Genomic DNA, 13,284 nt, shown 5'->3' on the forward strand with positions numbered 1-13,284 from the left:
ATTAAAATCATGCCAAATAGTTTAAGGTTTTTAAAAAGAAGCCAATGTACGATCAAAAATTATCCATTTACCTTCTAAGCAAAAAAGTAAGAAATAATATCAAAACATTCAAGAAAAATTGAAATTTATACTAACTTAGTGGTAATTTTAATGGTATGAAGGAATTTTAATTTTTAACTCTAAAAACCAATTAATCAAAATCTTTTCTTGAATTAAAAGTACCTAACCCAAGATGCTTTGTCAAAATGTTAAATAAATATGTTGAATAATTGAATTGTTTATATCACTTTGTATGTGATGTACGTTAATTTTAAATAGCTTATGAAATTCACGAAAATGAATAAATAAAATTATTTACTAAAAAACATATTAGGATAGTTAAAGATCTAAAGTTATGTATCAATCAAATTTTGTTATAAACACTCTTATTGTCTATTTTTTTATTTTTGTACTTAATAGCTTTTTATTTTGAAGTTTTAGAGAATTCTCATGTCTGACATTTTTGTGTTCAGGTCTCAAGTTTGCCAAAAATATTGCACTCTAATCTTATTTGTGCATGGATTTTCAGACAGTTTGTATAGAAAAGAATGATACGCTTGGAGGGACCTGCCTAAATGTTGGATGCATTCCATCAAAAGCCTTACTTAATAACTCACATTACTACCATATGGCTCACTCGGGAGACCTGAAGAACAGAGGAATTGAAGGTAACATCAAATTAAGTACACTTGTACTTCGTCTCTTGAGGTATGTTTGGTTTTGCAATTAGGGTTGAATATTTTGGTTTTACACTATTTCCCATATTTACATAAAAACTTTGGTGATCAAAAACCCTTCACTGAAAGCTTAAAACCTGCAAATACGTCCAGTTTTAGGCTTGGGACAAAATCATTTTGTTATACAAACATGTTTTTCACATATTTTGATGTAAAACTTAGTGTGTGATAGTAAATTCGCACCACGTAATGTATGCTGACAGTTAACAAAATATGTCAAAATTTTAGGCTCGGATAGCAAAATTGTGGATGTATATATATGAAGATTGTAACTGAAATTGGATACGTCTGCAAACTGTCTGATACGAACACTCCTTAGCGGATATATCTGCATCTGTCTGTGAAGGGTTAAAAACTGTATGTGCGAGATATGTTCATGAAGAAATGGCAATTTTTAAGTTTCAAGGGTTTTGAATGTTATTATGTTAGTATTTATGCTCCTGATATATAATAATATATATAATAAAATATTCAGCTGTATTCATTGTTACTTTCAACATGACAGCTGCTAAGGGATTTTTGTTTGTTAAAGAAAATAGATTAAAGTCTTTGTACAAATTTTGTGTGAAAAATGAAATCAACAGTAGGAAATGTTAATTAATGCATCTGGTGAGTCTGCTATGAGTAAAAAAAGGGTTTGCATATGGTATTAACGTTTTAAAGATGGTTGTGAAGATATTGAAGATGATAACCTCTCTGGAAGACCCAACACTTCAAGGGGATGAGGCAGTACTTCCCAGCCCATTTTGTTAATGGCTTCTCATGTTATGAGTAGTATGAGGACGTGTATTGTCTTCTTGGAGAATCACACCTCTCCTATGAGATTCTTCACTTCGTTCACAAGCATTTCCGAGTAGTATTGGCTGTTAATTGTACGCTGCTCTTCAAGATAATCACAAAAAACTGGACCTTCAGCATTCCGAAACACCGTCAACATGACTTCATGCTGATGCTTGGGTTTTGAATTTTTTCCTGATAGGTGAGCTGGTGTACTTCCACTCTGTGCTTTGCCTTTTTGATTCTCGTAATAGTGAACCCAAGTTTCATCACATGTTAAAATTTTGTTGAGGAAGTTCTCACCTTCTCTTTCATAACATTCCTGTAGCTCTCTGCATACTCTCAACCTTGTTTCCTTGAGTAGCCATGTCAACTTCTTTGGGATCCATCTTGCACATGTTTTGTGGTACTTTAACTTGTTTTTAATAATGTTATGAACTGTACCCATACTCACATGAACTTTTTCAACTATCATTTCCACAGTGACTAGGTGGTCAGCACGAATTGCGTCATCAATTCAACTTTCCAGTGAGGGAGTTGAAACTTCAACTGGTCGGCCAGGACGGTGTTCGTCACTCACTGAGTCTCAGCCATTTTTGAACTGTTCTACCCACTTGTAAAAATTTGCACGATTCAAACAATTCTCACCGTACACTTTAGTCATTCTAGAATATATATATATATATATATATATATACAGGGTGACCATTAAGTCTTAGGACGACTTTTTAACTTTTAAACGACATGAGATATCGCAACCAAATTTAGTATACCGTTACTGGAAATTGTAAGCTACTTTTCTGTGTACATGGTGGTCAGATTTCACCTTTGGGGGACGGCCCGTCGGGGGTTATAACAAAATCTTTAATGACAGCCTATGTTGAGTTGTACATCATTTTAAATTTCTACTTAAACTGAAAACAATGCCGCAAACTAGACTTCAAAAGGTTGATCCAGTCGGAAGAAATCGCTGTTCAAAGATTAAAAAATGTTTAACGCTATTATTACATAAGAAACAACTAATACTGTTAGTAGCTGTTAGAAGTTAAGGGGAATACTTACTGAAAGTCTTTTAAAGTAGGTGTTCAAAATGTTCACCATTGGTCGTCTGGCAATGTGCTAACCGGTTATAAAAGCCGGCTACTGCATTTTTTATGTATTCTCGTGGAATAGCTTGAGCTTCATGTGATATCCTATGTCTGAGTTCGTTCAGATCTGTAGGCTGAGTTCGATTCACTTTGTCCTTGATGTAGCCCCATAGGAAGTAGTCAAGCGGAGTTAGGTCAGGGGAACGAGCCGGCCACTTAATCGCACCACGTCTTCCAATCCACCGGTGTATTACAGCGTCTAATAGGTTAATACTGCGTCTAAGTATTGCCTTACCTGAACACCATAGTGTGGCGGTGCTCCGTCTTGTTGGAAAAAACATGTTTGGAAGTCAGCGCCCAGAGTAGCTTGTAAAGCAGGAACAATCTCATTTTGGAGCGTATCATGATACTTGTTGGCATTTAAATTTCCATCGATGAAATATTGTCCTATAATTGAATTACTCGTATGTGCGATACCTGCCCATACGTTTAATTTTTGAGGATGTTGTGTGTGACACTCACTCATCCAGTGTGGGTTAACATTATCCCAATACCGGCAGTTATGCCTGTTAACATAAACGTCGACTCATCTGAGAATACAATACCGTCTAAAATTATTTGGTTTTGGTCAATTTTATTCATCATAATTTCACTGAATTCCCTCCGGCGATGAAAATCATCTTCGCTTAGTTCCTGCAACAGGGTAACACAGTATGCTTTAAAACCAGACTTCTATTATAATTTGCGAACTGATTCACGACCTATTCCATGAGATTGTGCTGCTGATCTAACTGATTCGTTTGGATTTTCAAAGAAAGACTGAAGAGAAGAATGTCTAATGAGCCGTCTTCGTCTGTCACAGTACTTGGTCGTCCAGATCTGGCTCGATCCTTAACACTACCAGTATCTAAAAAGCGAGCAACTGTGTACTGTGCTGTGGATTTAGAAATAGGAGCTCTATCAGGAAAAGCAGCATTGAATAAATGTGTTCTGAAAACGGTCTTACATTATCACCCCAGCCGCGCATCATTAAGAGTGTAATTCTTTAACGATCACTAAGCGACATCTCTTAAAACTTATAACTTACAGTAACAGGATATGGCTAAAAGTACTGTAGCTTGAGTGGAGCTGATAAGTGAACTGATAGACAGATAACAGCCATTATGGGGAAGTCCAGTGGATGGGAAACCCTGACCTAGAGGCACTGCTTTCACTTTTCATTGTACTTCTTAAATGCAGCAGGTTTTTCTGATTACACGTAGCACATTGTCAGACGGCCGAAATGAAACATTTTGAACATCTACTTTAAAAGACTTTCAGTAAGTATTCCCCTTAACTTCTAACAGCTACAGTATTAGTTATTTATTATGTAATAATAGCGTTAAACATTTTTTAATCTTTGAACAGCGATTTCTTCCGACTGGATCAACCTTTTGAAGTCCGGTTTGCGGCATTGTTTTCAGTTTAAGTAGAAATTTAAAATGATGTACAACTCAACATAGGCTGTCATTAAAGGTTTTGTTGTAACTCCCGACGAGCCGTCCCCTAAAGGTGAAATCCGACCACCATATACACAGAAAAGTAGCTTACAATTTCCAGTAACGGTATACCAAATTTGGTTGCGATATATCTTGTCGTTTTAAAGTTATAAAGTCGTCCTAAGACTTAATGGTCACCCTGTATATATATTCATTGGTTTTTCACCTTCAGCAAGTGAAACATGAATAACAGAACGTTGTTCAACTAAAGTGGAATTTTCAAGTGGACTTGCCATAATTAAATGTATTTTTGAGGTTATAAACACAGCAATGTTAACCAATCAGCTGATCAAGGCTTATCCCAGTGATGCCAACTTGAAGTTATAAAAGTTCCAAAATTACTCTACCAACAGTTTTTTCCCCAGACCTGTTTGTCTCTTTAATTATTGAATGGCCCTCGTATATATATCAAACTGTAGTCAAAGAATTCAAAATATTAACTATTTTAAAGTACAGTACAGCTGCTCTTATCCAACATGCCATTGTATGGAAAAGAGTGTAGTAAAACATTGAAGATCTTAAACTGATTATAGGGTGGTATATGTTCCTTTGTTTGGCAAAGCAATCTTTGACATTTCAAGGTCTCTAATAATTTCAGTTATTATGATAGTTAGTCAATAAGTTACTTGTATCATTTGTAGGAGTGAATAATTACAAGATGTTCCAAATTTTAAAATGTAGATAAACAAAAATAGGTATTTGAAAGAAATTTTCCACTAACACAGAACTGACTATGATGTCTGTCCACAGTGCAAGGTGTGGCACTCAACTTGGACTCAATGATGGAAGCCAAGCGCGGGGCTGTCAAGGCTCTCACGGGTGGTATTGCTGGGCTCTTCAAGTCAAATAAAGTTAGTTCATGTTGTTTAAGCATTTCACAAGGAAATATGTTTTATAAAAACACTGTAGAGAGTAATGCTTTACGTTTCTTTTTCTATTGCCATGGATCAGTGCCGTTATACAGGGGCTATCCAGAAAGTAACAGACGTTTTGAAATAGAAAATTAACCAACTGAAATAGGAACATTTTATTATACACATTTAAAAACTACACCCTTAGTCTATTTAGAAACGTAATCCCCATTCAAATTGAGACATTTATCATAACATGACACAAGTTTTTTGTTTCCATTTTTGTAGAAATCTGCTGCCTGAGATTTTAAGATTCAAGATATTTTATTGTCATTAAGCAATTTCCATGCAATAGACAAAGTCAGAGCAGCAATATTTAACCGTTTACCCTAAAACAACAGCATATTTACAAGCATAAATAAATAATTAAAATTCATAACTAAAACTTAATAAATAAACATTACACATACAAACTAAGTACAAATAGTAAATAAAAATTACAAATTAAAATAATTAAAAAATCAGGGTATTAATATCACATGTTAAATATTCGTCAACAGAGTAGAAAGCATTCATATTTAACCATTTACTTAATACTAACTTAAATCTATTCATTTCTACACTAAAAGCTCTCTGAGGTAGTTTATTAAATAATTTAAATCTTCATGATGATGTGGCTACTTTTTGATTTTTCCAACCTTACTGAAACTTGATTAAGTAAGTAGTTATTCCTTGTATTGAGGTTATGAATACCGTACCTAAATTTAAAATGGTACAAATTTTCCTTAACACTAACTAAACAAGAAAATTTATTCTTTATTTAAACATACTAGGAAATGTCTTATCCACTGATTAATGCCAGTGTGAAGTTCCGTCACTATCGAAGCGCTGCGTTGCCAGCCAGGTCTTCATTGTTGGAAGTAGATGGTAGTCGCTTGGTGCCAGATCTGGACTATAAGGTGGATGATAAAACTCTTCCCAATCAAAATCATCCAAGACTTGTCATGTACAATTAGCTAAGATAAGATAAGATAAGATAAGATAAGAATCTCTTTATTCATATTTGTATACATTTTATACATGAATAGTGTCAGCATTGTATATACAATATAATTGACTAATCTTTACATTAACAAATTAGAATTCTGGGTATATTTTCCAATTTAAAATAGCCATACATAATATATAATGGTTAATCTATAAACATTATATTTCTGCAAGTTCATATTACAAATTAAAGAGAACTTTTAAATTATTAAAAATAAGCTTCAAATTAATGAACTAACTAATGGGCCCTCTGATTCATAAAATTCCTCTATTGAGTAAAGTGCTTTTGCTGTCAGGTAACTTGTTTAATTTTTTCTTAAATTTTGGCAAGGTTTGTTTCCGATCTAATGTGGCAAGGTAATCTTTGAAGAAATTTTAGTCCCACGTAGGTTGGGCTTTTTTTATAGAACTCAAGATTATGATGCCCAATTATTCTATATCTGGAATTCCAGTATTGTATTTTTTGAAGTAGGATAATCTGATATTTCAATACATTCTTTTGCATTTAAGATTGTGGCAGTAATATATAAGGCAAATACTGTTGGAATTTGTAGCTGAGCAAATAAATTTTAACTGAGTCTCTCCATCTAAGATTTAACATGATCCTGACAGCCTGTTTTTGTAATTTCAGAATTCTATTGAGATTTGCTTTGACTGTCCCCCCGTATAGGCTAATTCCAAAGTTTATGTGAGAATGAATGAGTGAATAATAAATTGTTTTCAATGTTTTGAGATTGCTCAGCTTTGACATTCTTCTCAGAGCAAATAATCCAGATGATATTTTTGGATGAAATTCTATTTACGTGGTTTGTCCAGTCTAAATTTTTTGTCAATCGTCAACCCTAGAAAATTTTGTGCTGTCTGTTTGATCCAGTTCATGATTCTCTATTAGGATTTTAAGGTTGGTCTCTTTATTTGAATTTTGTTTTGTGAAAAAAATTGCATAAGGTGTGTTTTTTCATAATTGACTAATAAATTTTTTTGGGCCATATTTTGAATAAGATTGGAAATATTAAGAAAAGATGATAATTCAAGCTGTTTTATATTGTCCTCTGTTACAAGAAGATTAGTGTCATCTGCATATAAAACAAATTTGCCCGTTTCCCATGACCACACTGGGCAATCCCTTCAGATAGCAAACAAACAGCAAAGGGCCTAAAATGGAACCTTGGGGGACTGCCATATTTTATGAACTGTTGTCTTGATTGGATTTTTGTTGATTTGTTTTCCATTTTGCTTTGTTATCTCAACATATTGCTTGCGGTTTGTTAAATAAGATTTGAACCAAGCAGCTGTTTTTTTATCAATATTGAGGTTTTCCAAAATCTGTAGTAATTTAGGATGTGAGAACACTGTCAAATGCTCGGCTCAGGTCAAGGAAAAATGGCAGCCACTTTTTCTTTTTATCAATATTTTCAATTATTGACTGCACAAAATCAGTTGCAGCTGTAATCACAGACTTGCCAGATCGGAAACCATGCGTGTTCCTTGTCAAATAAACTATTAGATTCTAGATAAGAGGCAAATTGGTTTGTACACTACACTACTCGCTCATAGACTTTTGAAAAACATGATAACTGAGAAATAGGACGGTAGCAAGATACTTCATGAGGGGTCACCCTTCTTGAAAACTGGGACAACTTTGGCAATTTTCATTTGATCAGGAAATAATACCTGTGACAAAAGAGGAGTTAATGAGATGAGCCAGAGGGCCACTGATAACTCTGCCACATTGTTTTAAGACAGCCACAGACACATCATCATGGCCTGATGAGAATTTATTATTGAGAGAGGCAATTATGGTGCTAACTACATCTGAATTTACTGGTTGAAAGTAAAAGGACTTATTCATTTTGAACATTTATAGTTTGGGAATTCTCATTTAGAACAAGGTTATTAGGCAAGTTTGGTAAAATTAAATTTTCTACAGTTGATGAGAAAAAAAACTATTAAAACTTTCGGCTATACATAAAGGATCAGAAATTTGTCTACCATCTACATTCAGAAGTAATTCTGAGTTACAACCAGTTAACTTTCTACCCAATTCATTATTAATTATTTGCCAGGTTGATTTTATCAAGTTAGTAGAAGCATTCAATCTTTCTGTCAAAAAACTTTTTCTTTCTAAAATGACATTCTGTTTTAGTTCTTTCCTTATGTGTTTTAACATTTCTTTGGTATCACTATCTTTAGTACTCCTAGCCTGTGCACTTAAATTAACTAATGTAGCCTTTTTATTCCTAATACTGTCAGTTATCCAAGATTTACAATTTGCATTAAATTTTGACTTTGGTTAAAGGAAAATGTACATTAAAATGATACATAAATGTGGTATAAAAAACATTGAATTTTTCTTCAACAGGAGCACAATACATATCCAACCAGTTTTCTTTCTCTCTCCAAAACTTTCACAAATCCATTTACATTGCTTTCAGAAATGTTTCTACTAAATTTATAAAAGCTATTGGATGTACTTTTTGTTTTTTTACATTGTGTAATTCCAACAATTGTCCATCATGGTCAGAAATTTCAGTTACTATGCCAGTTACACAAGTAAGTTTTTTTATCTATATTTGTTACAAAATTGTCAAATGGCAGTTCTGGAGTGATCAGTAACTCGAGTAGGAAAGTCAACTAAATAATAAAGGTTAAAAGCTTTCAGAATATTTACAAATTCTATATATGTGTTGCTATGCTCTAATACATTTATATTGAAAATCGCCTCCCACTACAATATTACTTTTACCATGTATTTTTGCTACTGTGCCTAAGAGAGAATCAAAACTTAGTTAGGAAGGAATCATCATACTTTTTGCATGGAGATCTATAAATACATACTAGTAAGTAGGAGTTATCACCAAAAAAGAGTTGAGGAAAGACAACATTCAAATTCTCTGTCTTTAAGCAGAGACTTAATTTTGAGGGTACATTATTGGTTTTTACTTTAATATTACTGTTACTACGAGTTAGTATCATTGTTCCCCCACCAACTGTGGTTTTTCTACAGTAATAACTGCTTATTTCATAATTTGGAATTTTTAGGTAAGCAAAATCACTTTCAGGAGCATTTATGCTCAGTTAAGAAATAAAATTTCAGGCATTGGCTGGAATTCAGACAGTGTTATGTCAAGCAGATCGATTTCGAGATGGTAGGTGCTGAATATTTTGATGAAATATTAATAAATTACTAAGCTTATATTTTGAAAAGGGTTTTTTGAAACTTTGACTTTCCCTTTAAACTAGGCCTAGTTTTAAGTACTTTTTCTCTAACATTATTGTAATTTAACATTTGGTCTTAATCTAAAAAAATACTGCTTGTATCATTGGACAACTCTTATTATCTGTACCAAAACTATCAACATGGTTGAGGGTTATTTCAACTCCAGACACCTTACATTCACTAACTCCCTCCACATGTAAAGCAGGACCCAACACCTCACTAACACTTTGCCCATTGAACTGAACACCCCCCTCATCACACTGCACTGAAGACGCTAGAGGTGGTACAGGTCGTGTCGTGCAGCTAATGGCCTCATGTACGGGAACCGGAGAGCCGAAAATGCTTGAAGAAAGGCAATGATATCCACGTGGTCTTGATGTTTTTATTGTCTGCGTTGCTGGAAACTGCGATTGTTTTAAATTCCGCTACATGACGATCAATGTTTGAAGGATTTGAACTTGTATTCAGATTTGATAAGGAAGTCTTTGTAGCAATTATTTGCTGGAGATGTTTAACAAAAGCAGTATGAGGCAGTCCACTACGAAGTATTCCGTCTGAGTTTTCGTTGTATGTAACAATGAGAAACAGAGGCCACACCTGTTTTGAGATTTCTGAAGTTTTTGAAGATTAGCTATAAAATGTTCAGGTAAAACTCGATCTCGTACTCACACCCATCGGTGAACAGATAAATGTCTTTAAGTTTCTTGTTTTAAAATCTTCTGCCAACTGTGCAAAGGCCTGAATCATAAAGCACTTGTATAGTTTTGTGGAGTGATAGCATTCATAAAATATTTAGGTTTCGTCACTAAACTGTAAACATTTGTTTCCATAGGCACTTTTTCTGATAGGTTAAATTGCTACCACACAATAATCCTGAAACATGGGGTTTTCAAATTTTTTTTCCTTGAAGGCTACAGCGACACCTTTGCTCATCTGCTTGTGATGATAAAAATCACCTGAGACGCAATGGGCAAAGGCTACACAAACATCAGTACAGAATCTGTCAATGATATGCCTCATGTCTGCTTCCACTATTGTAATACCATGATTATTTAGTGAATTTGGGTCAAGAGGTATTGGGTTGTAAGTTGTTGAAGAGTTCTGGCCATTTTTTTTGGAACTAAAACAAATTTCTGATAATCCAAGGTTTGAAGAAGATTCAGTGTTTACTACTGAAATACGTCTCATAAGTAGAAGAATCCAACTGTGAGTACCATCTCATTACAGCATGGATGATGGCATGGGCTAACTTTGTTTTTCCAGAACTGTTTAAATGGAGACCATGTCTTGTGAAGTGATTCCTTTGAAAGTTGATTTAGAATCTATTAAACATACATTACTCAATCTAGCTGTCAGTTCCCCAATGTAGCTATTTAGCAACTGTAAATTCGGTGTTAACAGGGTGAGTAAGTGGCATGTCAAATCTGGTCGGGGAATTGTGGTTATAAAAAACTGGTCTAGTCTCACTGATGAGTTTTAGTTTTTCTTCCAGGCGTGTGTGTAAATGTCTTGAAGATTGTCATTCAAAACTATCATTGGTACCTCCTAAAATTACCACCTGAGACCGGATTTCCCTCATCTATTGTAGCAGAGTCCAATAACTTGTATCAAAGTGGTATTAGCTCGTACATAGCCAAAAGTATCGATTCTTTTTGAGCTTAAGTTTTCAATTTTTCTGCCACGTAGCTTCCTTGGCTGTCCGAACAGATGTTAACTGCAGTTTTGGGAATGGAATAATGGTATTTTTTCTAGGTTTGAATTGTTTCCTGTGACCATCAACATTTTTCAACGCCCTATTGTAGACAGTTGTTTCATACTTTTGTCTGTCAGGACATTTTTTTTTCCAGGCCTTTCGACCATTAAGGCAAAAAGAATGAACTGTATTTTTAAAGAGGAATGGTTTTGTAAGACATATGCTAATAACGAGCGTTTTTGTATAATATCAGGCTCATTCAATACTGCTTTTTGAATGAACTCAAAGTTAAAAGTTCCATCAGTGACAATATCATGCACCAACGATTCAATAACCCCAGCACATTAGCACCCCACAATCATAACCGTTTAATTGCTGTGGACATTTCACTGAGTTGAAAGTTGCTGATAATGCACTTCCACCAATATAGTTGGAAAATTTTTCCGCACACTTTTTTTGCTGAGATTAAATTGTAGTTGTTGTACGAGTCAAAATGACAAAATTGATTGGTAGCTTTATCATAAAGCAAAGTGCTCCAGTGTGTTCCACTCACCTCCTCATCTAGTTTCTCTGAATCATTTACTGGCATGATTACTACATTTTTAGAGCTTAGTTCTAGAACTAATTAAGCTGTGTCATGAATGGAACAACTAATCCCCAGCTGTGTGGGGATGTGCATTGTCATGGAAAAGCAACATTTTTTAGCTCAGTTTTCCCCTACTCTTGTTTTGTATTGCTCACTGTAGCTTCTGCAGTGTTTGACAGTACCTCTCTCCATTGATTGTTGATTCTCGTTTAAGGAAATCAATCAGAATCATCACACCCTTAGCATCCCAAAAAACCATAATTGGCATAATTTTTCTTGCTGACAAAGTTTGGAGACATTTTCTTGGTTTTTTTTTAGAGTATGTGTGCCCCCATTCCATAGACTGCATTTTTGTTTCACAATTAACATTCTTCATCAATGTTTCATCACCAGTAACGATACGATCGAGAAGTTTGTTACCATGTTTGTCGGCAGGACTACAGCCACAAGAATCTTGTAGAGAGGCTTTTAAATCTTTTGAGATACTCACAGTAGTGTCCATATACATCATCGAGGTAATCACCCACGCCTCAAGAGAAAGATTACCAAGGGTTGGTGACGTCAACAGCTACACAACAAGACGGACAAATGATATATCCCTTCCAGCACATAGAACAACCCTTTACACCAAGAAGCCTTCCTATAGCGGTGCAAGACTCTTTAACATGCTTCCAGAAAACTTCAAAACATGTGACTCTAAAACTCTGAAGAAAAGACTGCACAGCCTGTTGATAAACTCTACAATTTATAGTTTGAATGAGTTTTTTAATTCTGTTAATGCTATTATTTAAGACATGTATGTGTATGTATATGCATTCATATATTTTCTCCTCATATATATTTTATTTTACAGAAATGTTAGTTAATATCAAATTTTAAAGATATTTTCTCTTTGCATTTATAATAGTTTTAAACTAGTTTACCTACTTCTTGATGACATCAATTTTTACTGCATGTGTTGACTCTGTAACCATTCTTGATGAATGTGTGAATAAAGATATTATTGAATTGAATTGAATTGAAATTGAATTGTCGTATTCATCAAGTATGCAGTTTAACGATTCAGCGTCTTTCTTTTTTGTGATCCTCCGTAAGGATTTTTGGTACCCACCTGGCACAACATTTGTGATATCCAAGCTTCATTACAACAATTTCATGAAGTTTACTTCATTAAATGTTCTGAGAGTTTGGTCATTGTGAAACAGCGGTTTTCACAAACTTTGTCATTGATTTTCAACATCAAATCTTCAGTTATTAGGTTAAGTCGACTGCTACGACTATTGTAATGAACATTGGTGTAGCCATTTCTATAGTCAGGACACCACTGCCTTTGCTTTCACTCATTATTCTATTTCCATAAACTTCACACAGTTGGCTATAGATTTAAATTGGTTTATGGTTTTTTTTGCCAACAAAAATCTTATCACTGAATGCACTTCAGAAGTGGTGGAATTTTCAATTGCAGCACACAATTTAATTAATCAGTTTGTTGTTGATTGTTTGTGCACAAAATGACAGAACAAACCATCTTATATTTGACCTTCACATTATTATATTGAATGTAGCTACACTATTGTTGATTTGAATTTTTAATTTAAGTTCTGCGTGTAAGTTTTATAAGTGTAGTAAATTTAAAATATGCCAGAAATATATTTTTTATTATTTGAATCACAGTACATTTTCAACATGTTGACAAAACAATTTAAAA

The 13,284-nt window shown here is 34.1% G+C and overlaps 1 protein-coding gene across 1 annotated transcript in view; it reads left to right on the top strand.

Annotated features, from left to right (window-relative positions):
- Nucleotides 1–13,284, top strand: part of LOC124365994 (dihydrolipoyl dehydrogenase, mitochondrial) — a 43,344-nt gene that overhangs the window by 6,110 nt on the left and 23,950 nt on the right. Inside the window, exons 3-4 of the mRNA XM_046822169.1 lie at nucleotides 569–707; nucleotides 4,930–5,030. Of these exons, the coding sequence (XP_046678125.1) occupies nucleotides 569–707; nucleotides 4,930–5,030 (240 nt within the window). The remainder of the gene's footprint in view (nucleotides 1–568; nucleotides 708–4,929; nucleotides 5,031–13,284) is intronic.

This window comes from Homalodisca vitripennis, chromosome 1, assembly GCF_021130785.1.
Source record: "Homalodisca vitripennis isolate AUS2020 chromosome 1, UT_GWSS_2.1, whole genome shotgun sequence".
Taxonomy (NCBI): Eukaryota; Metazoa; Arthropoda; class Insecta; order Hemiptera; family Cicadellidae; genus Homalodisca; species Homalodisca vitripennis.